At 46.3% G+C, this 15,340-nt stretch overlaps 1 protein-coding gene across 11 annotated transcripts in view; it reads left to right on the plus strand.

Annotated features, from left to right (window-relative positions):
* atp11a (ATPase phospholipid transporting 11A) overlaps positions 1-15,340 on the plus strand; it is a 242,039-nt gene that overhangs the window by 145,406 nt on the left and 81,293 nt on the right. For all 11 annotated transcript variants that reach the window (XR_005463256.1, XM_038818831.1, XM_038818829.1 and 8 more), the window contains 3 exons: positions 1,585-1,730; positions 10,116-10,175; positions 10,656-10,783. Coding sequence is in view for 10 of the 11 variants with exons in the window: in XM_038818831.1 (XP_038674759.1) it covers positions 1,585-1,730; positions 10,116-10,175; positions 10,656-10,783 (334 nt within the window). In the remaining variant the exon portion in view is untranslated. The remainder of the gene's footprint in view (positions 1-1,584; positions 1,731-10,115; positions 10,176-10,655; positions 10,784-15,340) is intronic.

A 15,340-nucleotide genomic window follows, 5' to 3' on the forward strand; every position in this document is an offset into this window, starting at 1 on the left:
TCTTAATCCCTCTGCGGGGCCATGAACAACGAGTCATCCAGAACTTGCCTGTCTCCACAAATATTCAGGCGAGGCTAGGAGATGCCTAGACCTGCAATAAAACCAGCCAGGTCAGGAGTTCAAGGTGCTGTCTCTTTACTCATACCCTTACCCTGTGTCAGGAATGGGGTTTAGAATTCTGGATTTGGGTCCTGCCTGACATTTTTTAATGGTTCCTGAATCGTTCCGACTCCATAAAATCCAGGAATCCATGCCTTTGTCTCTGATGTTAGTTCCTGGAACTTTCCCACATTGGCCCTCAAGCCCCCTTTACCCCATCTCATAAGGTCATGATGTGGAGATGCCGGCATTGGACTGGGGTGAGCACAGTAAGAAGTCTTACAACACCAGGTTAAAGCCCAACAGGTTTGTTTCAAACACGAGCTTTCGGAGCACATGCTCCTTCCTCAGGTGAAGGAGCAGTGCTCCGAAAGCTCGTGTTTGAAACAAACTTGTTGACTTTAACGTGGTGTTGTAAGACTTCTTACTGTGCCCATCTCATAAGGGCAGGGCACTCCCAGGCCCGATCCCTGGCAAGATGTCACCAGGCACATTGGCACTGCCAGTCTGGCACCCTGGCAGTGTAAGGGTGTCACAGTGCCAGGGTACCACCCTGCCCAGAGGCTGATCACTCTGGGGCCTCCAATCAGCTGGGAGAACCCCTAAGTGCTGGTTAGCCTGGCCCATGTGTGTGGAGACCGGTGCTAAACGGCACCCGGCCAGGATCTCCGAGATGAGGGGATTCAATCCTGGGCGCTGGGTAGATCTGCCTAACTGCTCCCTTGAATATGCATATTTAGACCCGCCCTTGTGGGCAGGATCCAGATCGCAACGTTTTGCGAGTTGTCAGGGGCAACACGGTAGCATTTTGGATAGCACAATTGCTTCACAGCTCCAAGGTCCCAGATTCGATTCCGGTTTGGGTCACTGTCTGTGTGGAGTCCGCACATCCTTCCCGTGTGTGCGTGGATTTCCTCTGGGTGCTCCGGTTTCCTCCCACAGTCCAAAGATGTGCAGGTTAGGTGGATTGGCCACGATAAATTGCCTTCGGTGTTCAAAATTGCCTTTAGTGTTGGGTGGGGTTATTCGGTTATGGGGATAGGGTGGAGGTGTCGACCTTGGATAGGGTGCTCTTTCCAAGAGCCGGTGCAGACTCGATGGGCTGAATGGCCTCCTTCTGCACTGTACATTCTATGAAAAGTTTTGAAATCTCGAGAGGCATGCCAGGTAAATCTCCAACTGGCGCGTCCCGAGTCAGGTACGGCCGTTAGATCGCGTCCAGAGTATTGTCCACATTTTACACTCCTGGATGGCCGAAATATGTCAATGAGCTGGGTACTGTGAATTCCAGCAATGTTCTACTCTGACTCTAATGTAACAAATCTACCAAAGTTATATCCTCATAAATAGAGCCAAGGTACAGTGACAGGGATAGATTGATAGAAGTAGAGGAGGGCAAAGTGCACAATGATCAAATTTCACTTTTATTGGTGTGACTTCTTTCTTTCTTTGAGTGTTTGTTCTCATGAGGTTTTGTTTCTCCAGGTATTTTGGGGAAGGAAGGTCGTCAAGCAGCACGAAACAGTGATTATTGTATTCCCAAGATTAAACACCTCAAGAAGTTGCTACTTGTCCATGGCCATTATTATTATATTCGAATTGCGCAACTTGTCCAGTATTTCTTCTATAAGGTATGTGCATTAGTTTATTTTTTTAAGGAAAATAAATTAAATCAATGGCTTTTTAAAGTTTTTACTTAAAGTAAATCTAAAATTAATGATTGAAATACCATTGGATGTGTGCAGTACCAAGCACCATTGAAGACTATTTTTGGTGATACACCTTCAAACATGTCAAACACCTTCGAACCAAAAGACCATAAAAACTAGGGACAGTAGCCGGCCATTACATAGATACATACATAGAAGATTGGAGCAGGAGGAGGCCTTTTGGCCCTTCGAGCCTGCTCCGCCATTCATCACGATCATGGCTGATCATCCAACTCAATAGCCTAATCCTGCTTTCTCCCGATAACCTTTGTTCCCATTCTCCCCAAGTGCTATATCCAGCCGCCTCTTGAATATATTCAAAGTTTTAGCATCAACTACTTCCTGTGGTAATGAATTCCACAGGCTCACCACTCTTTGGGTGAAGAAATGTCTCCTTATCTCTGTCCGAAATGGTTTACCCTGAATCCTCAGGCTGACAGCTATCATTGGTAACATCTTCCCTGCATCTACCCTGTCTAGTCCAGTTAGAATTTTATAAGTCTCTATGAGATCCCCCCTCATTCTTCTGAACTCCAGCGAGAACAATCCCAACCTAAGCAATGTCGTCTCATATGACAGTCCCGCTATCCCTGGAATCAGTCTGGTAAACCTTCGCTGCACTCCCTCGAGAGCAAGAACATCCTTCCTTGGAGAAGGAGACCAAAACTGCACACAATACTCCAAGTGTGGCCTCACCAAAGCCCTGTACAATTGCAGCAACACATCCCTGCTTCTATACTCGAAACCTCTTGCAATGAAGGCCAACATACCATTAGCCTTCTTTACCGCCTGTGTAGTTTTTACCTCACCACTATTCTTAGAATTTCCCCCTATACCAGAAAAGGGTCAATATATTCTAACTGGTGAGCAGGGATTCGAACTCCCTGACTCCTATGCAGACTTGAGCGGGTGCTTTTTGGGTCAAACTAAAGTTTCAACTTATCCCCGGCATAACCCGTATCTTCATAGAAGAATTTTATTTCCTTACCACCTAGTACCTTACCTATGGGTCCGACTTGCTAAGTAAAGTAAAGTAAACTTTCAAAATGGTAATAATAACCACTCTTTCAGGTTATCCAACTTAAACTTAACTTTATTTTCAAGTTAAAAAAGATTAAATTACTTTTTTAGAAAGGCAAAAAAGATCTTGGCCGGGATTCGCCCCTACCCGGCGGGGCGGGGGGTCCCGGCGTGTCGGAATGGCGTGAACCACTCCGGCGTCGGGCCGCCCTAAAGGTGTGGAATTCTCCGCACCTTTAGGGGCTAGGCCCGTGCCGGAGTGGTTCCCCTCCGCCGGCTGGCGTGAACGGCCCGGGGGATCGGAGAATTCCGCCCCTTGTCTTGTTGGGACCAGTTGCAGACTTTCAAGTCTTTCTTGACAATCGGTTTTCTTTAACTTTGGATCTTCTGTTTGTATCTCTGGGTTGCTCGGTCTTCCGATGTTGCTTTCCCATAACCGAGTAAGGTTCTCTCTCTCTTGAGTTCTCTCTGAGTTCTGGTAGTTCCTGCTCTGGTCTCTGGGTTTATATTCTCTTTGTAACAGTTAGTAAGTTTTTATGGCTTTATCATAAAGTAATCTTTCTTTCACTTGGATTATAAAAAGTATCTTTGATCTAAACATTCTAATACAAGTAAGTATTCATTTTGAGTTGACCTCACCTCTCAGGTCTGTTTATATTGTGTCCTCTTTGATGTTCAAAAATGCTTTGATTTCAGTAGACGTGTGAATTTTGATCCCTGTCATTTCTATAGTTTCATTTTCAAATTGTGTCACCAGCTCATAATTTTGACTTTGATTTTGGCTTTAAATTATGTTTCTCATAGACTGATAGTCTCCAATTTTCTTTTAATTTACCTGATGTCAGCAGAGCTTCACATCTATATATTTGTCCCCCTAATCATTCTTTTCTATCTGCTGATTTTACTTCAATGAAGGTGTGAATCATTGCGTTTAGCATAATGCTAAAAATCCACTTGGTTATAACTTGAAACATTTACATTTATCACCTAACTCAACTGAAACCCTCATCCATGCTTTTCCAGATGCTTACTAAGATGTTTAATTTCAATGAAGGTGTGAGCTATTGTTTTTAGCTTCATACAAAAATCCTGTTTGTTTGCTAAACCTGTTTGGAAGAAGGAATCTGCATTTTATAATCCTGCTCTTTGCAGCTGCTGTTAACCCTTTGTGGGATCTTTCCCTGTATCCTCTCATGTTTCTCTCAGACCAGATATTGCCAGACTTCCATGTTTCAAATAACACATCTTTCCATATTTTCAATTACACCTGCTGCACCTGCATGCTTACCTTCAGCGAATGGTGCACAAGGACACCCAGGTCCCGCTGTACACTCCCCTCTCCCAATTTACAACCATTCAGGTAGTAATCTGCCTTCCTGTTTTTGCTTCCAAAATGAATAACCTCACACTTATCCAAATTATACTGCATCTGCCATTGGTTTGCCCACTCGCCCAACCTGTCCAGATCTTGCTGTAGGATCCCTGCATCCTCGTCACAATTCACCCTCCCACCTAATTTGGTATCATCTGCAAACTTTGAGATGTTACATTTTGTTCCCTCATCCAAATCATTAATATATATTGCGAATAGCTGGGGTCCCAGCACCGATCCCTGTGGTACCCCACTGGTTACTGCCTGCCAATTTGGAAAGGATCCATTAATCCCTACTCTTTGTTTCCTCTCTGCCAACCAGTTTTCTATCCACCTCAATACATTTCTCCCAATCCCATGCCCTTTAATTTTGCACAATAATCTCTTATGCGGGACTTTGCCAAATGCCTTCTGAAAGTCCGATATACCACATCAACTGGCTCCCCCTTGTCGACTGTACTGGTTACCTCTTCAAAGAATTCAAACAGATTTGTCAAGCATGATTCTCCCTTCATAAATCCATGCTGACTCTGACTGATCCTGCCACTGCTTTCTAAATGTTCCGCTATAAAGTCCTTGATAATGGATTCAAGCATTTTCCCCACTACCGATGTTAGGCTTACTGGTCTATAATTCCCTGCTTTCTCTCTACCTCCCTTTTTGAATATCGGAGTGACGTGAGCTACCCTCCAATCTGCAGGGACAGTTCCAGAGTCTATAGAATCCAGGAAGATGACCACCAATGCAGCCACTATTTCCAGAGCCACCTCCTTAAGCACTCTGGGATGCAGATTCTCAGGCCCTGGGGATTTATCCACCTTCAATCCCATCAATTAGAAATAGTATCCGATCCAAAGAAGAAGCATACAGATTGGCCAAGAAAAGTAATAGTTCGGAGGTAAAAGCAAATTATGCGGATGTTGGAATCTGAAACGAAAGAGAAAATGCTGGAAAATCTCAGCAAGTCTGGCAGCACCTGTAGGGAGAGAAAAGAGCTAACTCTTCGCGTCCGATGACTCTTTGTCCGAGCTTTGACAAAGAGTCATCGGACTCGAAACGTTAGCTCTTTTCTTGCCCTACAGATGCTGCCAGACTTACTGAGATTTTCCAGCATTTTCTCTTTTCTAATAGTTTTGATGATTGGGAGCAGTTTAGAATTCAGCAAAGAAGGACGAAAGGATTGATTAAGAAGGGGAAAGTACAGTACAAAAGGAAGCTGGCAGGGAACATAAAGACTGATACTAAGAGTTTCTACAGACTTGAAGAGAAAGAGATTGGTAAAAAGAAATGTAGGCCCCTACAGACAGGAACAGGGAATCCCATCAGTTTTCCCAGCACCATTTCTCTACTAATGTTGATCTCCCTCAGTTCTTCCCTCTCACGAAACCTTTCATTCTCCAACATTTCTTGGATCTGATTTCTGTCCTCATTTGTGAAGACAGAACCAAATTATGTATTTAATTGGTCAGCCACTTCTTTGTCCCTTATTATGCATTCCCCTGTTTCTCCGGTCCGCGGGAATCACAGGAAGGCGTCGGACCCGATCATGGGTCTGATGCCCAATTCGGCACGGCGGCTCAGAGAATCCAGGCCTACGTCCGTGACCACCTGGATGCACTTCTGTGCGAAGGCTTCCAAATCCCACATGGAGCACTGGAAGGAGCCTTTGGTGTATAAATTGAGCGCTGCCACTCCTTTTCAGCCACAGTGGCAGTGGACGCACTCAAAGTCCCCGCGGTGACAAATCCTGCAGCAGGTGGCAGATGTGATCAATCAGTTCCCTGGACATGCGTAGCCTTCGGTGGCACTGGTTCTCAGACATCTGCAGGCATGTCAAGCATCATCTATAGAGCCTTGGTCTAGTGAGTTGCCTTCAAGTGACAGCTTTCTGGTGTTCATTCTCTGCCTGTGGAGGAGACCCTGTCACCACTTACTCTTGACGGTTCTGCTCCCGACAAGCACCACCGTTGAAATCATGTCCTTCACCTCTCCTTCCTGTGAGTGAGAAGAATGACAGTGCAATCACCAGGTTCCATGTCCCTGTTGCAGTATCAAAGCGAGAGACCTGATAATTAGCATTTGTCTGCTATGGACCATTATTTGTCCATTCATCATCTTCAGCTACTTCTCGAAGCCAGTTGACTCAGCCCTGGTTACAAAATTGATATCTAGTCCTTAGTTCGCCTGCTGGTTCTGCAAAGCCCCACACCACCCCACCCCACGCCACGCCACATGACCAAATGGCGACAGCTTCGGTCACTCTGCTGCATTCTGAGCCCTCATCTCAGGCGCAGACATTGTCCTAATCTTCATTCAAAGACTTGAGCTTAGCTTGGCCCATGGGGGACCTTTGTCAATAAGCAGTGCACCATGCCCCCTTTCTGAGAGGATATTGCAGCTGCCCAGTTGGGCAATAGTACAGTCATTGAATTTGGAAGCCTATGTGCCATGGGTTAAATGCTAAACAGCACTCTCGCACATAACTACTGCTTCAGTGGGCGCAAAGGCGTGACTAATCCGACTCCAAGCATGTCAATTGAGCTCAAGCTAAATGATCTCAGCAGAAACGGAGTACTGATCATTGACATGTTTTGCCATTAGCCTTGCCCTTGTCTACATCCCTCCTCCATTCGCACTTCAGCTCTACCCTGTGACACGTGGAACCTTCTTTCCTTGCTGACTTCCCACCCGCTCGCAACGGGCACAGCCTTTCAAAGACTCCCATGCCCCAGGCTTACCTACACTCTTGCCAGCCCTTCATAGAAGCTTTTGGTCCAGTGTCATAAAGCATTCTAAAATAAGCTGCTGTGAAGAATTGACTGTGACCCCCTCACCCCACTCGCGTTCCCCCTGAAAATACAGAGCAGCTCCGCCAATCCTGCACCGGATTGAGTGCACTCACCTCTGACCTCCCCAAAGAGATCTGCTCGCGAGGAGCAGTCCTTTTGCAAACAGTCATACATTGCGCCAATCTGACAATCTTGACGCCGCCGTGAAAACCTTATTTGACGTAGAGGTATGATTCTGAAGTTTGGGCTTGATAATGAAACGCTAATGTATTATAATGATGCTTCTAAGGTTTGAAGATGGGAAATACAGCCCTTCGCTGATCAGGGAAGAGGACAATTGTGTCCTGCCTTTACGCCAACTCATGCATTGAGGGCCTTCTCATGATATTTTCCACTCGCATCATCAAACCTGCTCGCTGTGACGAGGAGCAGAAAATCCCAGCCTATGCATTTTTATCAGTGCAATTAATGTGTTCTTCTGAGTGTAAATGGAAAAGGATGAACCTGGAGAAGACAATCTGCCCTTCAAAACATGGCAAATTAACAAGAGTGAGGATTAATAAGGTAGCACAGTGGTTAGCACAGTTGCTTCACAGCTCCAGGGTCCCAGGTTCGATTCCCAGCTTGGGTCACTGTCTATGCGGAGTCTGCACATTCTCCCCATGTCTGCGTGAGTTTTCTCCGGGTGGTCCGGTTTCCTCCCACAAGTCCCGAAAGGCGTGCTGTTAGAATCATAGAATCAGAGCACGGTGGCACAGTGGTTAGCACTACTGCCTCATGACGCCGAGGACCCAGGTTCGATCCCGGCTATGGGTCACTGTCAGTGTGGAGTTTGCACATTCTCTCCGTGTTTGCGTGGGTTTTGCTCCACAACCCAAAGATGTGCCGGGTAGGTGGATTGGCCACACTAAATTGCCCCTTAATTGGAAAAAACGAATTGGGTACTCTAAATTTAGTTTTAAAAAAGAGTTGTAGAATCATAGAATTTACAGTGCACAAGGAGGCCATTTGGCCCATCGAGTCTGCACTGTCCCTTGGAAAGAGCCCACACCTCCACCCTATCCCCCTAACCCAGTAATCCCACCTAGACTTTTGGACACCAAGGCGCAATTTAACACAGCAAATCCATCTAACCTGCACGTCTTTGGACTGTGGGAGGAAACCCGGAGCACCCAGAGTAAATCCACGCAGATACGGGGAGAACATGCAAACTCCACACAGACAGTGACCCAACCCGGGAATCGAACCTGGGACTCTGAAGCCGTGAAGCAACAGTGCTACCCACTGTGCTACCGTGCTGCCCCCGTAATTAGGTAATTTGGACATTCTGAATTCTCCCTCATTGTACTCAGACGCCGGAATGTGGCAACTAGGGGCTTTTCACAGTAACCTCATTGCATGTTAATGTAAGCCTACTTGTGACAATAATAAAGATTATAAGTCATGTTGACAAACTGTAACTAGTTGGAGTGTCACCGTGATCAGTGCTGGGGCCTCAACTATCAGACTAATGATTCAGATGAAGAGACCGAGTGGAACGTAGCCACATTTTCTGATAAAATTAGGTTGGGAAGCAAATTGTGAAGAGGGCACAAAGAGTCTGCAAAGGGAGATAGATAGGTTCAGTGAACGGACGGAAATTTGGTAGATGGAATATAATGTGGGAAAATATGAGGTGCTCACTTTGGCTGGAAGAATAGAAAAGCAGAACATCATATAAATGGAGAGAGAATGCAGAATTAGACCATAAGATGTAGGAGCAGAATTAGCCCATCGAGTCTGTTTTTCCATTCGATGAGATCATGGCAGATCTGATATGATAATCCTCTTTCCCGCCTCATCCCCATAACCTTCGATTCCCTTACTGATTAAAAATCTGTCGATTTCGGCCTTGAATATACTTAGTAACCCATCCTCTGCGGTAGAGAATTCCATAGATTCACTGCCCTGTGAGAGAGGAATTTCCTCCTTATCTCTGTCTTAATTGGGTGATCCCTGAGAATCATCTTTGTCTCAAATTATGTTCCACAAGCAGTAATTGATACTGTAAAATTTAAATCTGTACCAGATTTTCATTATCAAAATGTATTGAGGGATATGAGGCAAATGTTGGTATGTGGATTGAGGCCACAGATCTGACATGATCTTATTGAGTGGCGGAATAGGCTCAAGAGATTAAATGATCAACTCCTATTCCTATGTACCTAAATTTCTCAATTTAGTACATAGAAATATATACATATATAAGGTCAGTCAGTGTAACCTCAATAATGGGGAAACTTTGTAAAATGATAATGCAGGACAAAATTAATACAGATCGAGTGTCCTTTATCCATCAATCCAAAAACCAAACACATCCAAAAAACTGCACCTTTTTGAATCTCATTGACCTTTAGTGCAGAAAGTCTAGTTGTTTGACTGCATTGTTCAAATTGCGATTTTTGTGGTGAACTTGTCAAAAGAAGCAAAGATAACACAAAGAAAGGCTTTTTCATGCTGCTAATGGTTTAGATCTGGAATGCACTGCCTGAGAGTTTAGTGGAAACAACTTCAATCAAGGATTTCAAGAAGGAATGAACTCAAAATACTGTGGATGCTAGATGTATGAGGGAGTAACGCTACCTTTGTCTTATGCCCATTACAACATTGCCAAATCTCTTCTGAGCTCTGACCTATTCCTGGCCTTCCATTTCACTCCACCTGCTCTATCTCCTCTTAAATAATATAAAACCCATCACATTTTTCCCTCTCTTAGCTCTGAAGAAGTTATACAGTATCAACAATTTGCTTCCCAACCTAACTTTTATCATCAGCAAATGTAGCTACATTACACTCAGTCCCTTCATCTGAATCATTAGTCTCGTGACTGACCCAGTGACACTCTGACTAGGATCCTCGGCACGTGCGGCAGCAGTGCTAACCACTGAGCCACCTTGCCACCCCTGAATTGGATTATTACCTGACAAGTGTTCAGGGCAATGGGGAAAAGACGGGGGAATGCCCCCGTCAGAGACTCAGCACAGCCAATGGGCTGAATATCTCCCTCTATTTTGTAAGCATTCTGTTTTTCTGTGATTTTATTGTTGTAGTATTTTAATTATTAATCACAACTGTGTTGTTTTCCAGAATGTTTGCTTCATATTCCCTCAGTTTTTGTATCAGTTCTTTTGTGGATTTTCTCAACAGGTTAGTATTCTGTTCCATAGATCCATTTTGTATGTTCATATCATTCTGTTGCTGGTGAAGAAAATATTGCTGTGAATGTAGCTGATCACACAAGGCAGAATCGCAATTACAGTCTGTGTTGATTGAGAAAGAAGTTGTCAGTAATAAGCATAGGTGCTTCAGTGACTTTATGTTTTGAATTGTGTGAATTGCACTTTCTAAGACTATGTAAGATTTGTAACAAATCAATGACAAATCACAACAATGTGTTTTGTTTTTGTGGCCCAATAACAGGCTGCTGTTCTTCACGCACAGAATTATGCTGTCGGAGCAATCGCTGAGTTAAACCCTGGGTCTTTCCCACAAGACTGTTGGGTTACTTCTCGCAATTCAAGCATTGATGTAAATTGGGGTGGGTGTCTCAGGGTCTGAAATTCTGGGTAGGATTTATATTGCTAATTGAGAAACATGCAAAATAATGAAGGATTTCTTCCTTTACAGCCATTGTATGATACTGCATACCTTACATTGTACAACATCAGCTTCACGTCGCTTCCCATCCTGTTGTACAGCCTTATGGAACAGCATGTCAGCATTGATGCACTGAAAAGAAACCCAACATTATACAGGTGAACTTAGAGCTATGAGCATATCGGGCACGTTGCAATTGCTGCAATGTTCTTTTAATGGAACATTGCTGAGTAAATTCAGCAAGCCATACTGCGAGGGGCAGGTCGGGGGGGGGAAAGCCTGCTGAAAGTGCAGCTCCACCACCGGAGTCGCATGATGTATCTTAACCTGATGCATTAAATTCCCAAAGGAGGTGTTGAGTGTGTTGATTTACAGAGGAGCTGATTTTCAAGTGAAATTATCCATCAAAAATTGAAAGACACCGGTGAAATTAGAATATGAACGGAATGAATTGTTGGTTAGATAGCTGACAAAGATATTGCAGTGTAAGTTTATTTTGGTGAAGCGTTTTCACCTTGAGAACCACCTTCAATGCTCAATCATTCAGATCTCCTTATTAAATCTAAGGAATTATGTTCAGCTCTCTGTGAGCAAATGCCTGATCTCTCCCCCTCAGCAAAGTTCAGACCTTTTCCACTTTCTGTTTGAAGCAACATCTGAGAGAGGTGACTCTAACTGAGAGAGCAGCAGTGAACTTTCGAAAAGAAACTATTTAAAACAGTTAATGGAACAAAATGGGAAAGTTCTTTGTGTTAAGTAACCTTTGTCCCCAAATCCCTAAGGAGATTGACAGGGAAATAATGAAGGCTCTTGGCATAATTTTGCATAACTCCTTGGAAAGAGGAGTTCTGCTAAAGACCTGATGGTGAATGTTACACTGCTGGGACTGGGGTCTAGCAGGCAATTATAAGCCAGTTGTCTTCCCTCAGTTTTTGGTGAAGCATGAGGTCCATAATGTAACATAAACTAGTGAATTTACAAATATCTGGGCTACTTGGGCATTTGTAAGAGGCAGGATGAATTTGTCTAATTGAATTTCATTTTTGAGGTAAGCACAGAATATGTTGATTTTGGAATATAGCTGATATTGTATACTTGAATTTTCAGGAGGACTTTGATTGGTGCCAAAGAAGAAATTTGTTGTTAAAGTTGAGGGGTGTGATTTTAAATGCAATTTAGCTGGATGGTCTGCTTCCATTGCCTTTGAGGAAGAGAGTTCCAGAGACTCATGACCCTCAGAGAGAGATAACATCACCTCATCTCTGTCTTAAATGAGTGACCCCTTATTTTTAAACAGTGACCCCTAGTTCTAGATTCTCCCACAAAAGGAAACATCGTCTCCACGTACACCCTGTCAACACCCCACAGGATCTTAAAGATTTCAAACAAGTTGCCTCTTATTTTTCTTAACTCTGGTGGATACAAACCTAACCTGTCCAAATATTCCTCATAAAACAACCCACTCATTCCTGGTATTAAGCTAATAAATATTCTCAGAACTGCTTGTAATATCTTTCCAGCACGGTAGCATGGTGGTTAGCATAAATGCTTCACAGCTCCAGGGTCCCAGGTTCGGTTCCCGGCTTGGGTCACTGTCAGTGCGGAGTCTGCACATCCTCCCCGTGTGTGCGTGGGTTTCCTCCGGGTGCTCCGGTTTCCTCCCACAGTCCAAAGATGTGCGGGTTAGGTGGATTGGCGATGCTAAATTGCCCGCAGTGTCCTAAAAAGTAAGGTTAAGGGGGGGTTGTTGGGTTACGGGTATAGGGTGGATACGTGGGTTTGAGTAGGGTGATCATTGTTCGGCACAACATCGAGGGCCGAAGGGCCTGTTCTGTGCTGTACTGTTCTATATCTATATCTATAAATAAGGAGACTCATAATGTGTGCAATATTCCAGTTGTAGTCTCACCAATGCCCCATACAACTGTAGCATAACCGCCCGACTTTTGTAATCCATTCCCCTCACACTAAATGTTAACATGCTATTAGCTTTCCTAATCACTCGCTGTACGTGCATACTAGTCATTTACTAATGAAATTTAGTGGGCAGCACGGTAGCATAGTGGTTAGCACAATTGCTTCACAGCTCCAAGGTCCCAGGTTCGATTCCCGGCTTGGGTCACTGTCTGTGTGGAGTCTGCATGTTCTCCCCGTGTGTGCGTGGGTTTCCTCTGGGTGCTCCGGTTTCCTCCCACAGTCCAAAGATGTGCAGGTTAGGTGGATTGGCCATGCTAAATTGCCCTTCGCGTCCAAAATTGCCCTTAGTGTTGGGTGGGGTTACTGGGTTATGGGGTTAGGGTGGAGGTGTGCGGTTGGGTAGGGTGCTCTTTCCAAGGGCCGGTGCAGACTCAATGGGCCTAATGGCCTCCTTCTGCATTGTAAATTCTATGAATTCTAATTACTCGCTGTACCTGTATACTAGTCATTTGTGATTCATGCACTCTGACACACAGATCCCACTGGGCCTTGAGAGGGTACTCTTTCAGAGGGTCGGTGCAGACTTAATGGGTCAAATGGCCTCCTGCACTGTAAGGATTCTATGACAGAAAGCAGGAAACTATTGGCCTGTTAAGCTAACATCTGTCATGGGGAAAATGTTAGAAGCGTTTGGAGGAGTCTCATGCGCTGTGGCTAAAGGGAAACTGGTAGATATATTGTACTTGGATCTCCACCACAAACACCGTTTTCTTGCTAAGCAAGATTGCGACCCACCTCAAATTCGAGTCAAACCCAAAGTGGCATGTTTACCCCACCTACCCCTTTCTCAGTTGCATCTGGGCCTTCACCTGCAAGTGTGTCTCTTGCAGGTAAATCATCTCTGCCCTTAAACCTTTTAGGTGTGCAAACGTTCCATGTCAGAAACCTTACCGGAGACTTCTGCTTCCCCACTTCCCTAATCCGCCATCATCACAAAGATCCCCCCATAACCTCCCTAAACCAAGCCAAGATGGCCACCCCCTCCGTCCACACCCAAACTGTCCACCATACCAACCAGGTCACACCCCATCGCCCCTCCCCAGCTTCTCCCCCACGCTGGCTAACCAACCCCCCCCCCCCCCCCCCCCCCCACACACACACACACACACACACACACACACACACACACACACTCACACTCCGCTTCCGTTCACTAGCATTGCCTTCTAGTGTGGCGACTCCCACCTGGAGACCTAACCAAAGGGCACCACCTACCCCTTCCTACTCACCCATCCACCCCCCCGCCTCCTGATCTGCACCACCCCTTCCCCTCCTCTCCATTCCTCCCAGCCCCCCCCAAACCCAGCCCCCCCAAACCCAGCCCCCCCAAACCCAGCCCCCCCAAACCCAGCCCCCCCAAACCCAGCCCCCCCAAACCCAGCCCCCCCAAACCCAGCCCCCCCAAACCCAGCCCCCCAAACCCAGCCCCCCCAAACCCAGCCCCTCCTAACCCAGCCCCTCCTAACCCAGCCCCTCCGAACCCAGCCCCTCCTAACCCAGCCCCTCCCAACCCAGCCCCTCCGAACCCAGCCCCTCCCAACCCAGCCCCTCCCAACCCAGCCCCTCCGAACCCAGCCCCTCCTAACCCAGCCCCTCCTAACCCAGCCCCTCCCAACCCAGCCCCCCCAACCCAGCCCCTCCTAACCCAGCCCCTCCCAACCCAGCCCCCCCAAACCCAGCCCCCCCCAACCCAGCTCCCCCCCCAACCCAGCTCCCCCCCCAACCCAGACTCTCCCCCCCCAACCCAGACTCTCCCCCCACAACCCAGACACGCCCCCACAACCCAGACGCCCCCCAATGATTTGCTTCCTCCAGTGTCACAATATTCCCCGCCCTCAAAAGAAAGTTTGGCTGGGTACAGTAACCCAAAGTAGATCTTGCACCGATACAGCACCGCCTTGGCCTTATTAAACCCCGCTTGTCTCTTGGCCAGGTCAGCACCAACGTCCTGGTATATCTGGACCTGATTTACTTCCTACTTGCAGTCCCGACGTGCCTTGACCCACCTCAAAATCTCTCTCCACCCCCCCACCACTCTTGGCTTCTGCCTCAAGGACCTGTGGGCCCGGCCCATCTCCGGTGCCTTGTCGAGAACATCCTTGCGTTGTAACTCGTGACACACGGTCCTTCAACTCCTGCTGGCAGGCCGACAGTACGCAATTTGCTGCCAAGATTGATTCACTTGATCCTCCACCCTTGCCCGCTGCGTCTTGCAGACATCCCCCGGGCCACCATCTCCGCTTCCAGTGCACAATCACATCACTAGGTCGCACACTACCTTCTCCACCTCTTGGATTGTCACCCCTTGTACCTCCAAGCCCCCCTCCACCTGATCCAAGGTGCCATGAAGAGGTGCAACTGCGTCACAATTGCCTTCAACTAGTCCCCCTACATCTCCTTCCGTTGCTTCCGAAATTCCTCTTTGATGAAACTCAGCAACTGTTCCATTGGCAGCTTCTCCATCGACAACGAGCCTTGCCCCTCCGCCATTTTCTCAGCTTGTCCTGCGCCATGGCCGCCACCAGAACTTACTTATTTTCTTTCAGATATTTATTAATCTCATAACAAACTGCAGGACTATTTTAAGCTTTCCGAAAATAGACCTTGCCCACTTACTGGATATTCACCAGATACTCGCTGACAGCTGACTTTCCCCCCTGTAAAGCAAAGGAGTAACTCCCTCTCCTCCTCAAATTCCCTCCCCCCCCTCCTTACCAAACTTCCACAATGTTTAATCG

Source organism: Scyliorhinus canicula, chromosome 14 (genome assembly GCF_902713615.1).
Source record: "Scyliorhinus canicula chromosome 14, sScyCan1.1, whole genome shotgun sequence".
NCBI lineage: Eukaryota > Metazoa > Chordata > Chondrichthyes > Carcharhiniformes > Scyliorhinidae > Scyliorhinus > Scyliorhinus canicula.